General features: G+C 42.2%; 1 protein-coding gene across 1 annotated transcript in view; it reads left to right on the top strand.

Annotated features, from left to right (window-relative positions):
* ell (elongation factor RNA polymerase II) overlaps positions 1 to 25,487 on the top strand; it is a 51,696-nt gene that overhangs the window by 24,263 nt on the left and 1,946 nt on the right. The window contains exons 3-10 of the mRNA XM_007898883.2: positions 3,599 to 3,714; positions 5,981 to 6,141; positions 11,885 to 12,147; positions 13,681 to 13,805; positions 17,502 to 17,595; positions 18,175 to 18,682; positions 23,111 to 23,177; positions 24,549 to 24,720. Coding sequence (XP_007897074.1) covers positions 3,599 to 3,714; positions 5,981 to 6,141; positions 11,885 to 12,147; positions 13,681 to 13,805; positions 17,502 to 17,595; positions 18,175 to 18,682; positions 23,111 to 23,177; positions 24,549 to 24,720 — 1,506 coding nt within the window. The remainder of the gene's footprint in view (positions 1 to 3,598; positions 3,715 to 5,980; positions 6,142 to 11,884; positions 12,148 to 13,680; positions 13,806 to 17,501; positions 17,596 to 18,174; positions 18,683 to 23,110; positions 23,178 to 24,548; positions 24,721 to 25,487) is intronic.

The raw sequence follows: 25,487 nt of genomic DNA, 5'->3' as shown, positions 1-25,487 counted from the left end.
TCCTAATTTTAACTTGAAAATTACCCTCAAGTAGAGCCAGTTGTGTAGTTTGGTTTTGATTTGGCACAGGCTTGAAAGGGTTAAGAGGTCTGTGGGCCATGACGTGGTAGTGCAGAGTTACTGGTAGAATCTGGGAAGTGTGTCAAAAGAAATTTGTCTGCTTTTACAGTAAGGCTCTGGCACAGAAAGCACCTTTTCTCCCATCCCCCCATTCCTGCACCTTCTGGGAAAAAAGAGTTGTTCAAAGAGCAAACGTGCAGTGCCAGGAATGGGATTGTGATAATCCCAGACTGTTTCTGTATTTACCAGGGTTTGGAACAGGTTTACTTTCTGGAAGTCAGTAACTTTCTGTGTGCGTCATTTTGACCTTTAACTAAATGTTTACAGTATTTCTAAAGTTTAAGTGAGCTACAGTCTGCGGGGGGGGGCTTCCTGAACCAAATATAATTTCTTCTCCTTTCCACTCCCAATGTGCCAAATGTTCACTTCCCTCACCAGCCCAATCATTGCCAAGAATCATGACCCTCGTAAGAATTTCAGTAACCTTATACCAGCTGAGGAAGGCTAGCACTCATATCTCTAAACAGTTTGAGTTTCATTCAGCCTTTAGCTCTTTTCCCAAGGATCTGTTCCTCCATCACTAACGGGGTGAGAAATTTGGATAGCTATTCCCAGAACAACCAATTGACAGCTTTAACTTTAACCCATTAGATTATAATGTTGTGACTACTCTGGTTGTAACAATTACTTAAGTCTTTACGTGAACCTTCATTGGTTATTGATAGACACTAATGGTGTTCAATATGAGACTCTAATTGTGGAACCTCAAATTCCTTTTAGCGCTTCTAGCTCAAAGCCCTGTTGGTAGATCCCTTGTGGTCTAAGTAAAATCACATTTAGATCAGGTTCGGATTTTTTTCACACAAAATAATTTGTAAATGTCAGTATTCCTAATGTTCCTCACCATTGTATTGGAGGTAGGTTTCACAGCACAGAAGCAGCCTTGATAGTATAATACCTTGATAGGGTAAGGATGTGCGTCATTCCACACAATTATTTCATTCAGCAATAAAACTTCAACCCCGTTTCCTAGCAACCAATTGAATATGGGGCAATAAAATATATTTGGTACAATACAAATTACCGGTCAGGATCTGTCAAGCAAAGTAAATCTCATCTACTTGGGTTGCGGCCACCTCAGGGGTCAATATTGCCTTGGATTGTATCTATAAAGGCATCCAGATGGAACGGTATCTGTCCATTCAGTAAACATTACTGTTTTGATCCATCTTCTGCAGAAGATACATGCTTTGGCGCATTGGTCTTGAAGATAGGCCTTGTGATCAGCTCACAGAATTACACAACTCTACTCTTTGCCAGTACAGATGTGTAACCCTGATAAATGTGGAAGATAAATGACTCGGAAAGGAAGTTAGATTACCTAGCATTTACCTAGATACGGTCTGCCTTTCTGTGGAATTGATCCCCCACTTCCTAGTCCTTCTTCCTCTCTGTTTCTCTGATTTGAAGTGCTTAGAACTTTATTCCTCTTGTCAGTTGGGGATTGGGTGGGGGGGGAAGCAGAGGGGGAGAGAGAGCGAGTAGGGAGAGAAAGAACGAAAATGTGTCCCAGGCTGAGGAACTCCAGGCACTCTTAAAGGAACATTATCCCATGAGTCTCCGTGCCAGAGAATGGATTTGATGTATGTAGTTGATAATCCTGTGGAATTCATGAGGAACTGATTTTTGGAACCATTTTATTAAATTCTGCAACTGTTGGTTTGTGAAAAGGCTTTGGGGAAGCAACCTTTAAAGGAAGTCCTCACAACCAAACAATGTAGGTGTTATTCATCGAGTCCTTCAGAATTTTTGCACATCGGTCAAGTGTGAGCCTAGATTTCTGCCACCTCTTTAGAGCTGCTTTGCTCAAGGGATCGACCTGTTTATATGCAATCAGGTTCCTGTTGAGAGCGAACTGATGAGCTCAGTGGTCAAAAGGTTTATCCCTTTTGTTTCCTTATCACTCTTAGCTGCTAAATGTTTACTTGTCTGGTATTTTATTTATTCTCTGAATTGGGATGTATCACCTCCTATTGATAAAGATGCTAATGTGTCAGGATGGATTCACCAGCAGGAAGGAGAGATGTCACTCTGTCACAGACATTACCACACACACGTTTTCTTTCGCCACTTGTTATAAAACTTGGGTGAAAATCAAAAGCAACATGTTAAACCATTTGAAAAATTGATGGATGGGAGTAGGCAATTCTCCACTGGCGCTTCAATTGTGAATAACAAAGAGGAATCCTTGAATTTGAGATCATGTCTATAATGTCAGAACATCATAAATCATTTTAGAGTAATTAAATGTAACTATTTTTAGCCGAATGCAGCAGCCAATTTGCACGCAGGAAGTTCCCACAAACAGCCAGGAAGTGAATGGCCAATTGTTTTGGAGGACTGTTGGCCAGGACACTGGAAGAAATTCCCCTTTTCTTTTCAAACAATGGCATGGGTTCTTTAAGGTCCACTTCAGCAGATAGACAGGATCTCGGTTAGTGTTTCATATGAAGGATGGCAGGTCTCGGACAATGCAGGTTTCCTTCAACACTGCACAAGAGTGTCAGCGTAAGACAGTGAGCTTCAAGTCATCAATGTGGAGCTTGAACTTTCAACCTTCCAACTCAAGGGCCAGAGTTCTGCCGCTGAGCCACGCTGACACACTTAGAAGCTGAAGCTTTGCATTTCAAGAATGTAAAATGCAAAATCTGCCATATTTTTAGAACAACAGAGATTTGATTTTTATAACGTGGTTCAGCTCCAATTTGCCACTATATGCAAATGGTCTTATTTCACATGGACTTTTTTTCTTCTGCAAAGCTGTCTTTACAAGACCTTTTACCCAGTTGCATTGTCTAGAATGCCATTGATGGTGCAAGTGTGAATTGTTAAGAGGAAGATATTGTTTTGCTACTTGGCTTTCAGAAGAATGGATTGTTTTACAGACTTGCAAATTGTGGCTTGAATGGGAGAGCGCACCAGTTACACATTGTCACTCAGTGTAGTGCTCAATGTCAGAAACTCAACACAAACTGACACTACCATTCCATAAAATGAAGTTTGATTGAATGTTTTTTTTTCCCCCTCATGTTTATTCGAATTTGAGTTTTCTAATTTCATTATCTCAGCCTTTGATCACACGCGTCCTGTGCCACCAACAAACATACTTTGGCAGAAATAGAACAAGCTCTTTGACTGAAGTGAGTCTTCAAGGAGCTTCTGTTGTCACTTTGTGTCTGGGCTCCCTCATGAATATTAACACCGGGTAGAACAAATGTCAGTACGTTCAGGAGAGAAGGGAGAACCAATCCCATAAAACAATGTGATGTGATGTGTTGGCTCATCGTGGTTTACTTAGCTGCCAGTATCACTCGGGATATTTTGTAATATTTCATATCACTCTTGGATTTGTTTCTGATACATGCTCAGCCCCCTAGTTTACATGATTAGTTGAACACATACAAGGTAAATTTTTGCTGGGTTTCGAAGTGTTTTCTCAATTCTTTTTCTTCTCTTCCCCCCCCATCCCCTACAACAGCGAATCACCATCCCAAGGCCAGATTGCCCGAATGAGGTGCGGACCTTCACGTTTACCAATGACGGCAGGGATAAACCCCAGTGCAGCTTCGACTGTGTTCAGCAATATCAATCCCGGTAAGTGAGGTGCCTTGTCTGTGCCCCAAACTGTGGCCACAATGTCCCTATCTTGTGCTTTGTTGAGCCTGGGGTACACGCATGCTTTGTGCTGGGTCGCCTTTGCGATCAAGTCATTTAGCAATGCTTCACATTGCTGTGTTCACTAATTGGGGGGGAGGGGGGGGGGCGCGGAAGGGAGGAAGAGCAGATCAAACTACATAGGGGCGACTTGGGGAATCCATTGTAGCAGCACATTGCACCACTATGTTATAAGATGTGGGTTTACAGCCATGCATAGCCTTACAGTGAGCTCTGACTCCTGCTGTGCCATCTGGCAAGGTCAAAAGGCAGCCGAAATTTGGAGTCAGTGAATCACAGTTCTCTCTTGTGCACTTTGGCACAGAGCCCTGTGTGGAGATTCTTTTTTTTAATAAAACTCAGTAAAAATATACTGCAATAGAACGTTTGGGATCCTGAGGGATAGTGGAGGGACATTCTCTGTACATTGGCCCACAGTGCTTAATGCATTAGAGAGTGAACACTGAACTGTGCTCTAGCAGCCCCCTTTATCCCTTTGTTGGTGAGAGGAACTATCTCAACCTTAACACTAGAATCAGAGGGAATGATGGCGGGGATATCAAGTACATGCACAGTTCATTAAGAATGGTAGATGAGGGCAATATAGGCAGGTGTACAGTCTTAACATTTTCTGCTATGGTTCATGCGGGAAATAATGGCCGCTTGAGCGAGGTGACGGTGTGCGCTTGGCACTCATGGAACAGTCCCTAAAGTGCAACAATTTATATTTATCTAGTTCCTTTCACATCGGGAGGGCGTCTCAATACACTTCACACAAGTGATTAGAAGCCTGAGCTTTGGGGGAGGGGGAGAGCAAGGGAGACGTGAAACGGAGTGAAATGCCCTCAGGTGGGGAGGGATAAAATTGACGAAAGGAGAAAATAGCCTGTATTAGTGACCATGGAAACGGGCTTTTAATGTGGAAACTGTGTCCATAAGGCTGGTGGCAGGTGGGACCTGAAGTGTAAGGTATCTGTTTACCTTAGCTGTTAAAGCTTTGTTATCTAATCAGTTGGAATGCTGTTCTACCCTCATTGCTGTTTTGTGCTGTTCCAGCACCAACCACACGTGCTGTGCTGCAAGTTACCAGGATTGAATTGTTTTCATTAAGTGAACAGAACCCTCTTCCGTGAACTAGCAGTGTTAACCACTTAATGACATGGTGGAAACCACACTTGAAATTGTCAATGTATGGTGCATCCCACCAGTTGCTTGGTATTTAAACTTGTGCGTTGGTAGAATCTTCCCCAGGAGAAGGGGTTGTCCCTCAAGCCATCCTTTTTATGTGATTTTAGAGATTGCGATGGGGATTGGAGTCTGTTGTCTGCCATTTATACACTTGCATAACTAACTGTGGCAAGACCTCAGATATAAAGATCAGGACAATCTCCAAACTGTTCTCAGGCTGTACAAACCTCTCGAGCTCTTCCTACTTCTAACCCCAACCGTCCCACCACCCACCGATGTGAGCTCTTCCAAATGCTGATGTGTTTACACATCTCAGAGCAATCTTTTATTCATTACATAATTGACACCCAAGGTATGATGCTTCCTGGTTTCAGACACAAATAGATGTCAGTCAATTGGAAATGGGAAGGGTGTTTTTCTTACTCTGAGAACAAATGACGTAGGTTACAAATCTATCCTGGTAAATAGAACTGGAAGTCTCCTATTAGACATTGGCAGGCCAAACAAGGCTACGTGTTTCTGATGGCATCACTGGAAACAAGCCAGACTTGACAGACCTGCTATTTAAGGTCAATTTGAAGTTCATATAACTTCAATGGTAATCACATAGTTCTGTGTTCTAATGTGTTACAATGCTCTACCACACTCCTAGGCATTAATTACACACTTTTCCAAATGTATGAAGGAGCATAATGATCTGCTACTGTTCAGTTACTTTGGGGTAGTGATTGATGGAGCGTGTATATTTTAATTCCTATCTGGCCATAGGATGTTTTGGATTAACATACACTGTATGCCTGGCATCCTTCATTTAGATTCTCAAAGGATAGTAGCTGTGTGTTGCTGCTAAGTCTTCATATTCAGCATTGAGGTATATTTTAAGGTGTCTACTCTGGTGTTTAGTGGCTCTTAACCTGCACATTGAGGGTTGAAACAATAGCCCAAATGGCCTTCTGTGCTTTGAATTCCTATGGGTAGGTTCTTGTTAAATGTGCATTTTTTTAAATTTCCGCACTAGATCTGGGAGTGTGCAGCTGGACTGTCTTGGAGGCATACAGGATAAAATCACTGTGTGCGCTACCGACGACTCGTATCAAATGACGAGAGAGCGCATGACACAAGCGGAGGAGGAAACCCGCAGCCGTGGAACCATCGTTATTAAACCAGGAAGGTGTGGAGGTGAGAAAGCTGTGGGTCTAGACTTTTAGCACCATTATTGGACCAGTCAGTGAATGGCCTGTTGTACTAAAATATCTGAAATGGCATATGTATGGGATTTGAGTTGGTCATTCCAGTGGGGAGCTAGCACAGGGCAGGCACAATGGACTCCTGTATTAAAATATCTCGGATTCATAGATCATCGGTTCTGACCTGATCCCCCACTCTTGAGACTGTGTAATGAAGATGAGGTCTTCACATCTTACTTCCTTTATTCTCTTGAATCACAGACATGATGATAGGTTTGAGGAGGAATAACTTAGGTTTCACATTTGGAGAGCACTCAAGATTAGAGTCATGGCAGCCTATTGTTCCCAGGACATTTACTGATGATCCGTGTACAATCCTATTATATACACTGTCTGGACGAGTAAAACTTGCCAGTATAATCCGACACACACACAAGGAATATTTAAACAGATACTACCTGAGAGAATAGTGCTCATTATTTTCCAAAGACTGACTACAAAGCGAGTGGGGCTGGTGGTTCCCTGTGCAATTTTTTTTTCTATATGCACGAATCTTGGAGCTCGTTATCTTCGCATTTGATATAACGTCAAAATATTTCAAAGCGCTTCACAGATACTTATCAAGTAAGTGACTGTATTTGTAGGCAAATACAGCAGCCAATTTGCACTCAGCAAGGGTCTCACAACCAGCCATGAAACGAGCGACCCAAATTTTCTGGATGATCGATGGACAGCACAGGAACTCTATGTTAGAAACTCTTCTCTTTGAATAGCGTCACTTGATCTTTAAATCCACCAAAATAGGCAGACTTTGTGTGTTTTAGTTACACAATCTCTTGTTTAGTGATGCAATTAGCCCTTGACCGCATGTAACTCTATTTGTCCTCCCTTTCCATTTTCAATCTCTCAATCTTATACAGTACATTCACTTAAAATGGACATTACGCATTTCTGTTAACTCCCATTACTATCACTGACTTTATTGACCGCTGCTCCAGCTTCCACCACTGTTAGACATAGTTTACACGGCATTAAAACCATCGTCTTTTATTTCAGTACATTATGAATTGACAGCTGACTTGTTATTTGAGTTAGCTGCAGGGAACAGTCTTTTAATAAAGCGAAATTACAGATTCCCAGAATAACGTGGAGTTCTCCAATATCTAGCTTGCAGCATTAATTCTGTTTCATCATTACATTTACACAAGAAAAATCAGTTTCAGAGAGGGTGGTTTCCATTTTCTGAGTGCAGATGTCAGTGCTAACTCTATAGAGACACCATTAGTAGTCTTTTATCACTTCACTAAGCTTATTGCTGGCTGAAGTTACTGGGAAATCTAGGAGTTGTTAGTGTGAAACCAAATTCTTTTTCACTGGAATATTTATTAACACAGAGCGGATTTCTCCTCTACTTAATGATTGGGGGAGGAAGAGATAATGAGAACTGTGCCTGTGGCATCTCTACATAAGTGCACTTTCTGCCTGATTTATGCAATGGATCTGTTGGTGACAGCAGACCCGCAATGAAAACGTATCAGTCTGATTTTAAACGGTTGAGCCGTGATGCTTGGTTCAGTCTTCCACTCCCCATGACTAGAAGGACAGCAGCAGCAATTGTCTTGTTCTGTAAAACTGCATGCTGAAGCGATGTCCTTTGAGATTGTTTTTCTTTCAGTCACCACAACCTCAGTAATAGCAGAACAGGTAGTGAAGACGTCTGATGATTTAGGTGCAGTGCCGTGCTTCTGTTACTGTACGTGTGCAGTAGCTGTGGTGTTATTGGGTCTCGTGTGGGTATCAGACGACCAAACAGTACCTGGAAACACAAGGAATTGTAAATATAAAGGATGGGGCTGTATTGTTCAAGGCATTAGCGTCCTCCCAGTGCAGCTAGAGACCTGATATAAAAGAGGCATTAACTGCAGCAAACTGGGACCCTGGGGATATCAGGGGACAAAGGCTGCAGAGCAATGAATGGCTGCTCCCACCCAGTTAGTGATAAAGATCTGCTTTGAAACTACTTTTTCCTCTTCAGATTTAATGCTAAAAGTCATTGGTGCTGGAAATTAGATAACGGGGTCCCTATGCAATAAGTAGCGACTTCCTTTGAAGAAGGAATATGTCACCAGGATATAGCCCTTTAAACAAAAAACGAGGAATGATTAATTTCATGCCTTTATTTCAGTTTTTTGGTTCAAAAAGTAATGGAAGCTAAGGGCTGCTGACCTCCTCGATCATTGATTTAGTGAGTTTAAGATTGTGAGGTCGCTGAATTGAAGTCAGATGGTCATTATAGAAGACCTGCAATTGGTTATCCATCTGTACTGATTAACTCCTCCACTAATGACTTTGCTCCCTTTTAAAACCAGGGTCTCCTGGCTTCTCATTCTTCTTTTACTAAAATGTGTCTGTCCAGCATTAAATATTTCCCTGTTTGGTATTGAAAGCTTTAAAAAAAAACTAAATTATTGGGTCATTTTGCTAAGTGATACCATAATAGTCTTTAATAATTCATTTAACTTTTACAAAATGCTACTTGAAATCACGCTTTGAGGAAAGAAAGCTTATTCCTCACACGAGTTCAAAAAGAAACCCAGTCCGGGCAGTATTTAATTTGGGACGTTTTACTTCTGAAATTCTGTGTTTACACCTATAAACCTTACATTTGATATGGCACCTTTCATTTCGGGAGGACATCTCACAGGATATACTGTAAAGTGGATTGACTATCTATTTTGTGAGGAAGCATGGCAACTAACCAATTTGTACACAAACAGCCATGTTAGTGATATCTGATATTTATTGCAATACCTTTCTCTATCTTTTAATGTAGGATATTCAATTACAGCTGTTAATGGATTGAACCAGAGTGAATCTATTCTCAGATGGAGATTGGCATTTACTGTAACACCCACCACAGTATCAACACTAAATGTAATTTTTAAATCTAAACCACTCATTACATCTTCCAGAGGATTGAATCAATGCACAGTTTGAAAGCTGCCCATACTGGCTTCATTAATTTAATCTCAGTGTAAAAAGACTGCGGGATTGACTTGTTCAAGTAGAACTAGTGCCTGTCCACGACTAGGCTTGCAGGAAGGACGCTTAGTCTAACTTCCTGTAATTTCCCCCTTTTCCCCAGCCTTTTCCAGACTGTTGAACCTGTTTCGCACCTTCCTACATATGCGGTTCTGTGTGCTGTATATTTGTCTTGTTTACAAAAACACAGAAAATGGCACAAAATGTTCTTTTCTCACTGTTAATGAATTTGGCTCAATGTTGAGTGACATTTGGAAGGCACGTTGTGACAGTCTGTTACACATGATAATTAAGCTGCAATTTTGTATTGCATTTCCCCCTCTTCACACCACAGACGCTCAACACTGCATCCCCCACAACAGCACACCTACTGAAAAATGGTTTGTTCATCTCGTTATTCCTCACACCAGTTCAAAAAATTATTTTATTTTTGTACGGTAGTGTTAGACTGCTGTAACACTTTCTCCTTAAACACATGCAACGCTTACAAGGGAAGCAGATGGAGGAAAATTAAGTTAGCCTTAAGTACATTGTTGTGCAGGCGGACATAATGTAGTTTTAATGCTTTGCGAAGTGCTCTCGATGTGAAAGGTGCTAGACAAATGTAAATTGTACTGTATTTTAGCTGATTGCGGTGCAAATGGTGTGATAGGTGGCAAAAAAATATTGGAAGGAGTTTGAGATGGTAAGAGAATTGGATTCAGGAAGAGGGTCTTATTTTTCCTCTCGGGGAATTTCTAATATCTGCATCTAACACTTTCAGAGTTGCTAGTAATTGTCAAGTCACTCTTATGTAGTCCAGTTTAATTGCAATGTAAACAATCCTTGAATTCAGTAAAAAAACAGTCAATATTTCCCTTCAGGTAGTAAAGAGGTGGTGATGCTTCATTCCATAGAAAATGAGATTGAGTGAGCTTGCCACTGCAAATATTGGACACCTTGAATATTCATAAATAATCTGAACCAGATGGAATACATCCAAGAATACTTAAGGAAATGAGGGCAGAAATACAGGGAGCGGTAGCTAAAATTTTTTGCAGCTGAGCTGATTAAAGCCAGGACAGCCCCAGAAACCTCGAAAATAGATAATGTTCTCATTTTTTTAATACAAAAGCTGGAAGTATAAACCTAGGAATTAAAAGAATTATCTGCAGCAGGAAAACAAAAGTTTTGAGAGTGTTTTAAATGGAAACAATTCAGTAGCAATGCAGACAAGGTAGATTTAGAAAAAGTAGGTTATGCATGATTAGTTGCAATCCTTTAAGAATATATCTATATATATATGATGAATGTTCAATATTTAATACTTTTAGAGGGCATGGAATAAGGTACCTCGCGTGAGATTTGTAGGGAACGTGAAAGCTTTTTGACATGAAGGAGGCAGTAGTTCATTGGATAATTGGCTTAAGTGGGAAATGTTAGATAGTGACCAATAGTGGTGGTTCACATTGGATACCATGGATCAGCTGAGAGGCATTGTTTAATAATATCTATAAATGATCTTGCCAGCATTAAACGTGGAATGTATACATTTCCCAGTGTGGGAAACCCAGATGTGAGGAGATCTCTAGAATTTCAGCTGCGTTTAATTAATATTCAGCAATTGAACCCAAAATGTCAAATCGTTCTTTTTACTGTAATGAGAGGTTGTGAAGTTTTCTGGAAAAAAATGAAAGGAAGGAAGGTGTGAAATAATGAAGGGAATGAATCAATGTAACTAAATAAATATGAAAAAGTAAAGTGAAAAGGCAATGTAAGAGAAACTGAGAAGATGGTTGCAGGAGAAAGCCACAAGTTGTACTCTTGAGGAATAACTTTGCACCTCCAACATCTGAGGTCAAATTTTCACACAGGTCAAGCAATTAGGAGAAGTTCAAACCGGCCATCGAAACATCCTGCTGTTTGCTATGATGATCACCATGACTGGGTGACAAATCGCATGAATGTGCTTGAAGTGCCTTAGGACGTCCTCCCGACGTGAAAGGCGCTATACAAATGCAATTTGTTGTTGTTGAAGCACCACTAAGACTCAACCTGTGAGATTGCAAACTTAAATGATCAATGATTTCTCCAATCTTTTCTCTTGCTGGTAAAATTAACCCTCTTTTTCTAACTGACTCTTTCAAATCCCCCTCTCCCGGACTAGATTTAAATCCTGAAAAGAGAGGGTTTGCTTTTTGTATTTGCTTCCTGCCTCCTGAAAGAGTTTATATGGCTCAATTTCACGCCAGGCTTTACCAACCGAAGTGAGAGACCCGAATAGTCAACCTCTTTTGTTTTAATTTCATCTGCCCCCCCCCCCAACTAATTCTTACCAGTCAGTATATTTATCTTCTCTTTTTCTCTTTCCCGCTCCCCATTTCTTCCTTCCCTCAATTAGCCTAAGGACATGGTCACTCATCTAGGACTGATCAACTTTGGGGTGGGGGGAGAGATTGCATTCAGCATAGGGTGAGAATGTCCTCCTTATTCTTTATTCGCTTCTCTTTTCTCTCCTCCCCAAAACAGCATCCTAAGGCGGGGGAACAGTATCGTAAGGATTGCATATGGCATTTTAACAGCTGTACTCCTCAACAAGTCCTAGAATGTTATGTTCAACACCAGTCAGTTTGAAATAACTTGATTGATGTTTGTGCGAGTGAGATTCATTGCTTGTTCAGCAGGTTTGACTTTAATTTGCTGTTTCTCTTTAGTCCCAGTTAAAAAGTTTCAGCTCCGCAAACCGGCCCCTGGGGTCTCAGACACTGCTCCCCAAAGGAGACGGCCGATCCCAGTTAACCTGGCAAACGCAATGAAGAAATGCGTCAACAACAGCATTTCCCAGAGGCCCTTCCGAGACCGTGTCATCCACTTACTGGCTCTGAAGCCTTACAAGAAACCAGAATTAATTCTTCGGTTGCAAAAGGATGGAGTCAGTCAACAGGATAAGGACTCGCTGGAAAACCTCCTGCAACAGGTAGTGTATTATCATCGTTGACTGCGACAAACTACACAATAAAATAAGCAAAGTGTATCTCCCATCGGTGCAATCCTCATGGCAACATAAAGGAAACCTGTTGATGGCAGGAGTTTGTTTACAAGCATTGAATCATTATTAGTGCAATAATAAATAGAGGTTTTATGACTGAATCTCTACCACAGGTCTGAGCCCTGGCTTCACTGCAGTATAGAGACTGCAGCCATTGAGTAAGTAACCCTGGTTCCAGGATCACAGCAGCTAATTTGCTGAATTGGTTGAAAACTGGTGAAATATAATTTGTAAAGTTAAACTCTTCAGGCTAGAGCTGAAGGTACTCTGCAGCATCTGAGCGAACTGTCTTCTCCTGCTCTCGAGAATTCATTGAGGGTTCTTCATTTGTGCAAGTAGTTGACCTGGTCTCTTGGCTAAATTCAGGTCTAAAATATTCCTTTAGAAGTGATCAGTTCAAGAGGGACTGTAATTCTGGAGACGATGCTCATACAAGGTGTGACAAAGGGTAGAACTGCTTTATACTGTACAACAGGTATACAAACCCTGCCCCACCAAGTTTTGTACTACAGATTTGAATTTGTACATGTTATCTAAACAATGTAAATTAGGTGACCTGTAATACAGTACTTGTGAGGAAGTTAAATAAACTGCATCATTGTTAGATGTAGAAATAGTTTGGGGAGAGCTTCCCACACAATTCATGTTTTGTCTCCTAATGCTCACATTCACATACAAAAGACAGTTGAAAAACACCAGCTTGTGTTAATTTGCAAAATATCTCCCCCTTATAATGAAGCTCTGGATAACTACGCCTGTCAAATAAAAGGCAGAATACTCTGCTGACTGTTCCTGTACTGCATTTGAATTTGAAAGAAAACCACACAGAATGCTTTTAACAGCTATTCTAATAGTGAAAATGGTTTACTCAGCAACTGTCCTGACCTGCTAATGTATTGCCGCAAAACTCTGCCACATTCCAGCACTACTACTTTCCAGATCCCATTGGTTTCTATTGATTGTCCTTTAACTCGCCTGACTTTCACTTCACATTGTTGGCGCTTCATGAGGAAACCAAGTCAGCTGGACTCTATCTGTGCAACACTGACTGCATGCCCTCATCTTGTATCAGGCATATTAGTGACTGTTTCTGATGGTAGCTGTAAATCAGTGGGGGATTTCAGTTGTGCAGTGTCATGCCAAGCAATGGTGGTGACAATTGTTCCAGATATAGAAACCACAATTTGTTTAAAACGACGCCCAGCCTGTGCTTCACTGCTTCACCTTCAAATCTCCCCATCTCTCTCTCCCCCCACCTTCCTTGTGTGGCATCAGGGGTTCCTTAGTTCAGATTCTAAACTCCTAACATTTCACCAATGTAAAATAATTCATTAGGATCAAAAACCAGCAGAAGCTGTGGCCATTTCCTGCTTCAAAAAAAATCCCAACCCAGGGTCAGTAGATGAACCAAAGCCTTTTGTCATGCTTTGTTTGAGCTTTTTTTTTCTGGATGTGTTGCAGGTAGCTAACATGAACAGCAAGGATGGTACCTTTACGCCGAAGGACTTTGTGTACAAAGAAATTCAGAGAGACTGGCCTGGTTACTCTGAAGAGGACCAGCGGTTACTGAAGCGGGTCCTTGTAAGGTACGTGAATTCACCTCCAATTGTAGGACAGCAAAGATTTTGTGAGATCGATATTCAAAATGAAAACATTACTAGAAGCTCTTTGCTCATTTTTGCGCCTTAGAGGCAATGATAGCTCCATAGATTGTAGATCTCTAGTACCCTATAACCTCCTTGAAAAAAACCTCAGCTGGAAACCTGGAATGACTGAGGCCAGTTACAGTTGTACCAGCTATTGATAATTCAGCACAAACCAAGGCCTGAAGCTGGGACTTTCCCGGTCGATAAATGGAACAAAGCTATAGATATTTCTGCATTAGAATCTGCTTTCCAGATTAACCATTGGTCTTCCAAAATGCTAGATTATATTATCTTCATAGACTTCAAATCCTTGTGCAAAGATTTCCATCACTGAATCCTTTTTCTTTCCGCTCCCACCTCCCAGTCATTCCAATTATATTGCTTCCTCTTCTGTAACTCCACAGAGACTGATTGCTCGCTACCCTTCTTGGCAGCGTCTTTAAATGCTGTTTGCTCTAAATGGCTGTAACTGCAGTTTGCTTGTCTCCGAGTTCTGGTGCTCAGCACACACACTCTTGCCAGATTGAGCCATCTTCCTTTGCGCAAAATCTGATAGGAGCTAAAAATAGGGCTGCCGACATAGTGCTGCATAAGCTGGGGCTGGGCGGGCATAATTGTCTGCAATATTTTCTGTCCTGGAGAAATTGATTTTTGAAGTTAGGATTCAAGGTTAATGATGGACGCTCCCATCTTATTCTGGAGACTTGGTGCATTTACGCTTTTCTCCCAAAGTGTGAGAGAATGGTAGACTAGTTTCGGACTCGATTTTCACTTCAGTAGCGTAATATGAATGCAGTTCACCTCCCGAGTACAGAGATTTTCAGCTTCTAAAACGTGTGGGAAGCACTCTGGGATGCTATATAAATGCAAGTTGTTGTTGTGTGCTGCCTGCTCTAATGTGGACTGTATTTTTCTATAATTTTCCAAAATATTACAGCAGGCAGAATTGGAGTGTTTTCTGAAGGAATGTGCTGGTTTCGGTGTCCAAATATTATTGTGATGATGCTGAGTTGAGCACTGCAAAGCTGCGAATGAGGACAAGGGTTTACAGGCTGGAGTTAAACCCAAGATTCCCTTTTTTTCCCCAATAGAAATGGGGTTAACATTTGCAAGGATTAAAATTAATACCGGTGCATAATAGATTCCAGTGACGGCCTTCAATTTGCTGAATAGGTCACAGCTTTGCACGGTTACAAGAGCTCCAGGGCTATGGGTTAGAGCTGTTATTTTGCTGTGTGCTTCTGTAGCCATGTGAGGGTTAAGTGCTGTTACTGGAGCTTGCAGTTTTTGCCTGTTCTCCACACTGGGCTTCCTGGACCTCAGAGCACATTTTCTCATGAGCTGCAATTGGCTAAGAGGTGATCATGTCTAAAAATAGACACTGGAAAGGATGCGTTCAGCTGGGTAAACACGGTCTGTGGCTTCAGCCAATCTGTACCCGGCCTGTATATTAAAATAAAGCACATAAAGCTCTCCAAAACAGCATAGGTGCTGTGACGTTTATCTGGTGCTACGAGCAAATGCAGCACAAGCTACTGTGATCTTTAGGGGTATAGTATCAGGGAGGGTAACTACATATGCAGTGGGTGCTTCTGTGCGGTTCAGCTGACTTTAAGAAGAAGCTGGATAAATACCTTACTTAGCAAAGGTATTGACGATTGTAAGAATAAACATAGATGAAATACTTTGAGGCACTGTTACAGTCTAGTTTTGCTCATTGGAATATCATCTGTGGAATGTATTCACGATTGAACGTTAGATGAGTGTCTGGTGGCTTTTTGCTCACGTGAAATTTTGTTGGGATCAATCGGCAAGAAATTTGAAAGATTTTCTTCTCTTTCAGCTTTGATCGTTCATTCAACCCCTCCCCATGGAGTTTAAATAAATCACAATATAGATTATTGTTGGAAGGAAAAAAAACTTGATTAATTAAATGGCCTCATCATCTGCCAGATTTAAATTCTCTTCCGAATATTGATTTTTATTTCCAAAGACCAGAGTGTGGTTATACCAGTGGATTACTTTACCAGGGCTGTGTGCACACTGTGCACTGTTGTGGGTATCTGTGAATTAATTAACACAAAGCTGAGCTTCCTGGGGTGGTGGGGAAATGTACAAAACTGTCTTTTTCTGTAGTTTGGACACGTTAGAAAGCCACACATCAGGTTTCACCATTTGGGTTCTGACCCCTTAACTGTCCTGCGAGTTGGCAGCCATTAAAAATTATCTGACTGGAAACTCAGTATCACCAAGGCCATCCAAGTATTCACCGAATGGCTTTGGCTGGAACTGTGCACAGCTCAGAGTGCCTCGCATATTTATTTTGTCTGACCTTTGTTGTTTTGAATTGACTTTATGCACCAAAATAGGAAGACGCATTGTAAAACTGTGGTATTGGTCTGTTACCACAGTGAAGCAGTTAGTGACCTTTGCATCATCTACTCTGCAATGAACACCACTTCCAAAGTTTGCTATCTTGAGTAAAGTACAGAACCCAGCCGACCAGGGTAGCGTTTCTTTTACTGGTGCAATGAACACTGGGTTTCAGTGTCACCATTTGAGGGCAGGCGAAATGTAGCTCTGTGTATGATGTTTCCTGGCAGGGAGACTTGGAACTGAACTGGTATTTAGCGTTCGTGTGTGGAAGCTGAGAAACCGGACTAAGAAAAACAAATTTTAGGATGGAATTTTGGAAGAATTTTCCAGTTCTGACCCAGCGCTTTACTGTTCTGGAGGTTTTACTGGAGGCCGAGTTACTTGCTGCAACTCTCTCGCCTCTTTTGAAAAGATTGCTCTTGTATGAAACTAGTTTACTTACTGCCGTAAGTATACGGCATCCAGGCTACTTGGTGAAACTTCGCCTTGTGCTCCAGACATCTCGGGTTCTTTCCCTGCCATTTTGTTCTTCTTTACCCTCTAAATTCTCTGCTTGTTTCTGTTTCTTGGTTGCTCTGTTCTATGGGAGATCAACTTCAGCCTCATTACCTTTCTTTTCCCAGTTTTAATCAATGTGTGCTGTCTTCACCTTTCCTTTAGAACACTCCCCACCCTCCCTCCATAAATCCTGTGCTTTTCTATGGTAGGGAGGCTGGAACATCTGCCAGCGCTACCGTAACCAGATGCTGTCCTTCCTCTCAAACAAATCCAAAAGATCCTTTAAAAATTGAGTACTTTAAAAAGACTTTTCAAGATAAATCTTTAAAAGAAATTAAGTACGAGGTGATGCCTGTATAATTTAAAATAATAATCCTTGCATTAGAGCAGTAATTTTAGAATTAACACTCGACACAGTGACTCCAGGCTGACATCAGCAGTGCCTTGGAGGACAGAGTTCTGTGGACCAGACTAACTCAGTGATCAGACAGCTCCAGAAGTTCAATTTGATTGCGACATTCCGTTCCCAAGGACATCCCCTTGGAGCCCGCTCAGCCCAGAGGTGACCCTGATTTCCCTGAAGGTTTTCCGTGATGGGGCCTAAAACTAAACACAACACACACAAAACGTATTTGCACTTTGCTTGGAGTGAGATGTTCACAAACCTCTCCTTGGTTTGCGTACCCTTATGCTGGCAATCGAGTCAGCCACAGATACCAGTGGAATGTGCAGATGTGACCTGGTTCATTTCTTTTTCTGTAGAAAATTATTCCAACCACCCAATACCAGCGGGGGCTCGGGAGAGACACCATCTTCGAGTCCAAAGGACAACGTGAATTCTGCATCGCCACCACAGGTATGACACCTGCGGAGTTGGCATTGCATCTGATCGATTTCTGACTGTTTCTGTCCTGTGTTGAGTCCGGGTTAATGCTGTGTGTACAGGGACTGTATGAGCAGCGCCACCTGCTGACAACAGCCAGAGTGCTTGGAACAGTGGGGCAAAGTCAGATCATCTCACAGATGGCGCATGAATTACCCTCAGTCCAAGTGCTGCCACAGCCGAAATGAGCTTAATTTAGCCTGAACCAGAAACCTTTTGGTCTGTATAAGTGAGTGCTGGTCTTCTCCATTAAGCCATCAAGGGAGTCGATGAATATTTTCACCTTTTACATGTATGATTTTGCCTATGAATCCTACAAATCTGTTCTCGCTTTACTGCACTGTACGTGTTAGAGGTGAGGGAGTCTACCTTTCCAGTGTATATTTTGTATTTTGTTCCACCAAACTAGTATTTCATACAAATGTGCGACAGTTCAGCGACTGAACATAAACAGACAAGGAATGTGTGTGGCTAGGGTTAGAATGGGGGGAAACTTGGAAACCTTGAGGATAAATGTTCGATTCTACTGAGAACTGTTTGTATTCTCTGCAGAAACGACCTGTGCCCAATGACTTCATTGATCCCCTGGCCAATAAGAAGCCTCGGATATCTCTTCTGACGAGTCGCGTTCCTCCGACGTTAAACGGCCGGTTAAATCCCTCCAATGGGAAGGAAGCAGCAGCCCCGGCTCCATCTGTCCCGCCAGCCACAGCCGAGTCGGTCAGCTCCACGTCCACTTTGCCGATGTTAGCGGAGATCAGGGGACCTCACGACCTCCTCTCGGACATCAGCAATGACTCCAGCCACAATGGCAGGGACTGCGAGAGCCAGGAGGCTCCGGACAGGCCGAGCTGCCCGCTCCCGGCAGAGTTGCCACGGCCAAGTGAACAGAACGCTACGTCTCATGTGAAATCAAAGAAAAAATCGAAAAAGCACAAAGACAAAGAGCGAACGAGGGAAAGGAAGAATAGCGAGGAGGGGTGCGGAGGGCAGGCCAGGGACTTCGCTTTACTTCCAAGCTGCCAGGAGCAAAAGAAGGAGGCTCCGCCAAAGGGGACAGGTGGGTGCTGGTCACTGGAGTTGAAACTCTATGTCTGTGCTAAAGGTTTGATTGTAAGAACACAAATCCCCTTTCATTGCAATGCTTTCACGTCTCTTGGATAATTGCTCACAATGGGAGATCCCCTCAATCAAAGTGATTAATAATCTTGTGTTTAGTAGTGACTTCACTTGTATATGTGTGGGTGAGCACGGTTTTCACTATAATAGAGACAAACTGAACTTGGCTTGCTGACAAAAACAATAATGTTAAAACGAGGTTCCGCCTGGTGACTCGGGGAGACTTTAAGATCTCACAGCACTATTTGGAACAAGAACAGGGAGTTCTCCTGGTGTTCTGGCCAACGTTACTGTGACATGATTAATTTGTTATCTATTGGTATGTGTGGTACAGTGTGTTGCTGAGGATCAGTTGCTCAGTTTGCCTACATATCACACGTCCAAGTATTATGTGCTTTGGGTCAATTCAGTGTGATAAAAACAAACTTATATTTATAAATACAGTAACAGTAAATTTTAGATTATTGTGCTATAGTGCAATCCTGATAAATACTTCACAAAAAAGATGACAAAATCACGTTTATCTTTGCGCCTGAGTTTCTAAGATCCAATGTTAAATAACTTTTTTTTAGTAAATCCACCATTTGTCTCGCCTTTAGACAATCTCCACACATTTGTGGGGTAATACAGGACTGTTATAGCCTGTGGTGATGGATTGCTTGGAATCGATGATTGCAATACCCTTTCCTGGGAGGCAAGCACCCAAATGATGGTGATTTTCTTTTTGCCTCAGCCGCCATTTAAACATTACACAAACACACAGACCCTGTAATGGCTGGAACCGCGCGTGCCGGGTGCTAGTTGTATTATCTTAGGAACTCCTGGGAACAAGTAACTTCTGCAGGGGTTCCTGGGGGTATTTCTTTATTTGTTCAGCATTCTCTTACTTGAATAATTTATTCAGGTGCAGGAACTGGGGTCTAATTTCCTTCCCTGGCTTCCCACACTGCCTGTTAATGCTCAGTGTATTTGAGCTAGTCTTGTTCAATTTCTGTGACTCATTAGAACTGTAAATATATTTAGGTATTGGCAGTTTGGGAAGGAGCTGAGGCAGAGAATGCATCTCTGTTATAGTTCACGTGTAAGCACATACTGGCATTGATTCATATAAAGTGCTGAAACGTCAGGGAGCTGGAAATTGAAACTAGCTCCAATGTCAGGTTATTAAAGTGTTCAGTTGTCAGTGCTCTGCAAGCCCCATATGTTTTGACAAGTAAAAGGAAAAGGTGTTTATGTCCCGTCTTCCATTACAGGAATCCAGATGACGAAATAAAACTTGGAGTTTAAAATTTTAGGTATCGTCTCAGTGCATTCAGCACTTTGAGACTCTATCCTGTGTGAAGCCCACAATACAAATGCAACTTCTTGTTGTAAGCAGAATGTGTGACAGCTGTTTGACGTGAATTTCCTGCCTATGCACAGAATGGGGTCAGCATAACTTGCCCATATCTGTGCAAATGATTAGCTTCTTGGTTACCTTCTGAGATAAAATTTTTATGAAGTCAGGCCTTACAATGCCTCAGTGAATGCAGTATGGTACTGTGTTGGCTGATCTTTGCCGGAGTAGTGGTGAGGATGGTGATTGGCCTCAGTGTCTGGGGCAGGAAGAGGAAGGAAATGAGGCATATTGCTGTCCAGGCTGTTATGTTGTACTTGTGGTAACGGGTTACAAGAAGCCTGTCTCGGCTGTAATGTTTCATTGCTGACTGTCTCAGCTTACTTGAAAAATGGTCACTTGTGTCATCTCACTTTGGCCTACAGCCAGTCAGATCACTGCTTTCAGGGGTCGGCCGAACAGGGTTGTTGGAGTGGGGAGGAAGAGAGTATATATTGTTTCCCATATAATATGTGTGTGGGCAGATCATTCGTGATTTCAGACTTCACATCCAAGATGCGGTCAACACAGATGCTTAGAATACCAGTGGTGTTCCTTCACACCGCAGTTCTGCAGGTGCCAGTATGGTCTGAAACACGTGTACGCAGCAGGTCAGGTGATATAACACCTAATGTACAAAGACGTGCTTCAGCTCTCTTGTTGCTCGGCCAGTGACGCTGTGCGCTTTAAACAGAATGGTATCTATTTAAAAATGAGGTAGTTAATGCTTTGAGGAGCCTTCCCTGACCACCTGTCTGTGGCGATTGGGTTATGTGCACCCAGTGTTACTTGCTGATAGAAATTATCAGTAACTGACACTGTGCAAGTAATACAATTATCTATCAAATTTTGATAGATTATTCATTTTTCTGCATTTTCTTTACCTCCTATAATCGCAACTTGCCGATTTAAGCGTCAGCAAATCTTGTGGGCCTGAGCTTGTGGACCCTGTTGGTCCTGACTGGAAAAGTGTTACTGTGTGAGATGAACTCCAGCATGGAGCAGGAAATCCCTTCCAGTCAAGTGGTGCTGTATGGCATTTGGCAGAGAAACCCATCTCCTTACTCTGGCGGCTCAGTGCAGTCCATGTAGAGTGCTTGGAAGCATGTTGGCTTTGCAGAATGCTGCAGGTGTGAAGGTGTACCTGCGCTCCCTGAGCATAGATTTGTTTGACATGGGTTGAGAAGCAATGCCTAAGGAATAGCGTAAGCCAATAGTTCCCTTTCTATTTTTGGTTGTGACATTTCTGTGCTTGACGTTAGTCCAACTCTGGTGTGGAAGCGCAGAGAATGCCTTGCAGTGATGTGGGTCCTTTCAGAAGCAGCGCAAATTATGTGAGGATCTTTCTGCTGTGCCTTTGCCAAGACATTTGGTATGTCGGCACAGGGGTGACAGCTGACTTTCATTTTCTACATTGAGGACGTCCTAACAATGCTTGATAGCAACGTGAATCTGCCTTTTCCTTTCTCAGAATGCTGTTGAAAACCTCAGGCAGCATCCTGTGCTGACAATTATCTATTCATGTCCAGTCAGCTTCTGTTAATAAGTGAGGCAGTAACCAGTGAGAGCTCTGCTTCAACTCATACTTGTCCCTGTTGTTCTTCTCCCCCCACCCACACACCCACACACACACACACACACTCCACAGTAGTACAATTGAACATTATAACAGTGGCTTCCTGTTTATGTTGCTACACAAACACTGGTGGTTCTGCAATGACAAACAAAATGCAAAAGTAGAAGACTTGAAAATGAAGACATCTGGCGGTGGAATGGTAGAATTACATGGATTGATCTGTTTGTTCTAAATCCATTATAATAAATACTAATCCATGTGTTTGATATAGTGCCTTTCATAGTCATGTTAAAGCGACTCAGAAGATCCACTGTAAAATGTATGTCTGTAATCTGCACTGAACAAGTGCTGAAATGGTTGTAAAACTCAGCACGTAACCAGCCACCCATTCACTGTAATTTCTTGATAAACTATTAGTATAATAATGGTGTAATGGTAGATTCCGACGAGTAGGCGAGATTGAGTCTGTAAAGCTTTGCCTCACTCTTTATTGCTGTAACAAGGTGCTCGCTTCATCCGCTCAGCAGGCTCCGGCTTGCTCCATGTACCCCGCATGGCGCCACCATCAGCGGTGGTGGGCCTTCAGCCTCTCAGCCCCATCCCACATTCCCTTTGCCTCGCATTCTCCCTTACCTCCTTTAATGCCCGCCTCAAGATCTTCCTCCTTGACTGTGCCTTCGGCCACCCTCTCTGCCCTCCACCCTTCCACGATCCTAACCCCAATCTACCGCTCCAGTCCCAATCTCTAATCCCTGACTGTTCAGCGCCTTGGGGCATCCTCCTGATGTGAAAGGCGCTTTACAAATGCAATTTTGTGCTGTATTTTGTACTACATGAACATGGGTTTTAACGGGTTTTACTAAAAGTGAATGTGCTGATGTTTCTCAAATTAGTTCAGGGGAAGAGCATTTGTGAATACTTGGCTATATTTGGTGGTGAAATAGAAAGAGATGTGACTATTACCACACATATTCAAAGCAGTCTTTTTCACATGGCTGGTCTGGGGTTGTTTAGCTATTTGGGGGAAAGAGTCAATAATATGAGCACTGTTTCTCAAGTTTCTTGTATACTTCGGTTTGGGCTACTGTGCGCTGGATGGAGAGTTGTAGAAATTTGTGTTGTGTGAGCCTGAGAGAATTTTAAAATACATACCATAGAAAAAGGCCATTTGACTCCTTGTACCTGTGCCAAGATTTACAACGATAGATGTTAAAGGATATAGAGAGTGAGCAGGAGGGGAACAGGCTTAAATTAGGTAGATTATGTGAAGAAAAAGATCTGGACAGACTTGATAGGCAGATTAGCCTGTTTCTGTGTTATAACTTCTAAGATTCTATCGTTCCGCCTTCGTTTGTAATGTGGATTCTTCCAGCCCTGACTTTTAGTTTTTATTACAAACATAATCTGTTTCCTTGTAGGGTTGAATGGAATGTGCAACAACTCAAGTGTTCCAACATCAACGTCGGAAACACCGGATTATTTACTGTAAGTAAAAGATGTGCCAAGGGAGTGGAGGGGTTCTTTGTGGTGCATGTTGGCTGTAATAGTGACCTATTTGGACTAATTACACCTTTTATCCAGTTCACTGAAATTAAATGCCTTCTCTGTCATTTTGTGTACAGTAATACTGTTAGAGATGGGGCTGTACAGTACAGCTAGAGATGGGGCTAAATAGCCACCCTGTTGCGTGCAAAGTGATCCACATTTACCCAGCGATTCACTAATCTAAAAAAAATAGAATAATGGATTGCCCTACGCCTTGGGTGCCTTAGCCTTATCTTGAGGGAGAACACAAGTTTGATATTTCCGTTTTCCACATCAGCCATCCTGTAGCCTCTCAGTGAAGTTGCCAAATTTGGGTCGGTTTTGTGCTGTGGACACTTGCCCAATAGGAAATGGTCGAGACTCTCCAGATTCGTTATGTTTTGTCTTCTGCCTGTGGCAAGAGACATACATTCCAGTTGACGGTCTGACCTGCGTTTTTCCTCTGACTCATGCAGGGTATATAGTTCATGACACCCTTTTTGACGCCAGAGTATTGACAATTTGGGGTTTCGCAACCCAGCCGCTATCTTTGCCCGAAAGTCACACATTCCAGCAAAGTTTACTTAATGGTGATCAGTTGATCAGTAGTGGGATCATGATTGATTCTCCCCCACCCCCCATCCCCGGCCCTTCAACTGAAATCCCTCAACTCAGTTGAATTGACTGTTTTTACACAGGATAGTTGCTTTACCATCTGGTGGAATTTTTTAATCAGCTGAGTGTCTGACACATATGGAAACATCACCATGCTTAAGAGTCTCCAAACCAAACTACTGCGCTTTCCACATTTGTTTTCTCTGGTATTGAAATGCATTCTCTCCTGAGTGAGTGCATCCTGCTTATCTGGTTCCTGCAGAATTTTCAAGAGTTATGGGTGGGGGAACCTTAGAATCTGCATTGGCTTCTGCTGGAGTTTAACCAGCTAAAACAGTGTAGCGTACTATTCCAGAACAATGGTAAACTTCCTGCTGAATGTCCAGCAAGGACTACCCTACCTTTTAGATCTTTGGTTTGGCAGATTATCTGGAGCTGAGTGGGAAGGCAGGCTACCAGTCTCCAGTGACTGGTCGAGTTCAAGGTTCTCGTCCTCGCCTTTTAAAACCCTCCTCGATCGTGCACCTCTGCGACCTACTAAAACTTTACCAACTTATCCATGCTCTCTGCTCGGCAGGCACTGGCCTGTCTCGATATCCCCCGACCTCCCCGATCCACCAGTGGCAGTCAGACCTTCAGCCTTTCTACCCCAATATCTCAACCATGAAGATGCCAGCTGGTAGAGAATATTTTAACAAATCTTAATTTCTTTCACAGTAAGTACACAGCGATTGCATCGCAAGAACAGAGGCAAAGCTATAAAAATGACTTCAACGCAGAGTACAGCGAGTACCGGGATCTCCACTCTAGGATAGAGAGCATAACGAGGCGTTTCACCCAGCTGGATGCAGAACTCAAACAGCTCTCTCCAGGATCAGGAGACTACAAGGTTTTTTAATTTTTTAATTTTTTTTTACCGCAAGCACAAAGTAAATGGATTAAAGAGATAATTAACATGAAGGTTAATAATTGTCAGCATGAATTTTGTTGTTTAAAATATGATGAAGCAAGTATAGAAAGGCCGGGTTGTGCAGTTCATTCTTCTATACTGTAGGAAGCACTATTAATGCTGTATCTGCTGAGAAGACTATTCAACCAGTCAAGTGACTCTCAGAACCCAGTTCTTATCATCGACTTCATTCTATCTCCTGGGGGTAGAGTATTGAAATGTATTGAATAGAGACCCCAAAAATAATCTAGCAAAAAAGTCTAGAGTATTCAGCATTCTTCCCCACATCTTCACTGTTCAATAATATTTATTCTTCTATTTCCATCAATTCCTATATGCTCGACTTGATCACTGTTCAGTTTTATTTTTGAAGGTGTTAAATCTTGTTGATTCATCCCAGCTGCTGAATGTTAATCTTCAACCTCTAGTGCCTGTTAGGGCTGTTTAATGCACTGTTACCGTTACTAAGATCAGCTCACTCGGCACAAGTTAGAGAATGAACCTGGGACCTCCAGGACTGTTATATAGTATCACCCCTACGGTATCTAATGGTTAATTTTCAGTCCCACTTTAAATTTAGACAAGTTTGCTCAATCTCCACTATTTGTCGAACCTTCCCTCCTGTGGATCATTAAAGGCAGAGCAGCTGTTGGCTGTAAGACAACTGCACCCTTCATATCTCCATCTGTCTCTTGCTTTCTTTCTTG

The sequence above is a fragment of the Callorhinchus milii genome, unplaced genomic scaffold (assembly GCF_018977255.1).
Source record: "Callorhinchus milii isolate IMCB2004 unplaced genomic scaffold, IMCB_Cmil_1.0 Scaffold21, whole genome shotgun sequence".
Lineage (NCBI taxonomy): Eukaryota > Metazoa > Chordata > Chondrichthyes > Chimaeriformes > Callorhinchidae > Callorhinchus > Callorhinchus milii.
The sequence above is the reverse complement of the archived record's forward strand: the minus strand, read 5'-3'. Positions and strand labels throughout refer to the sequence as shown.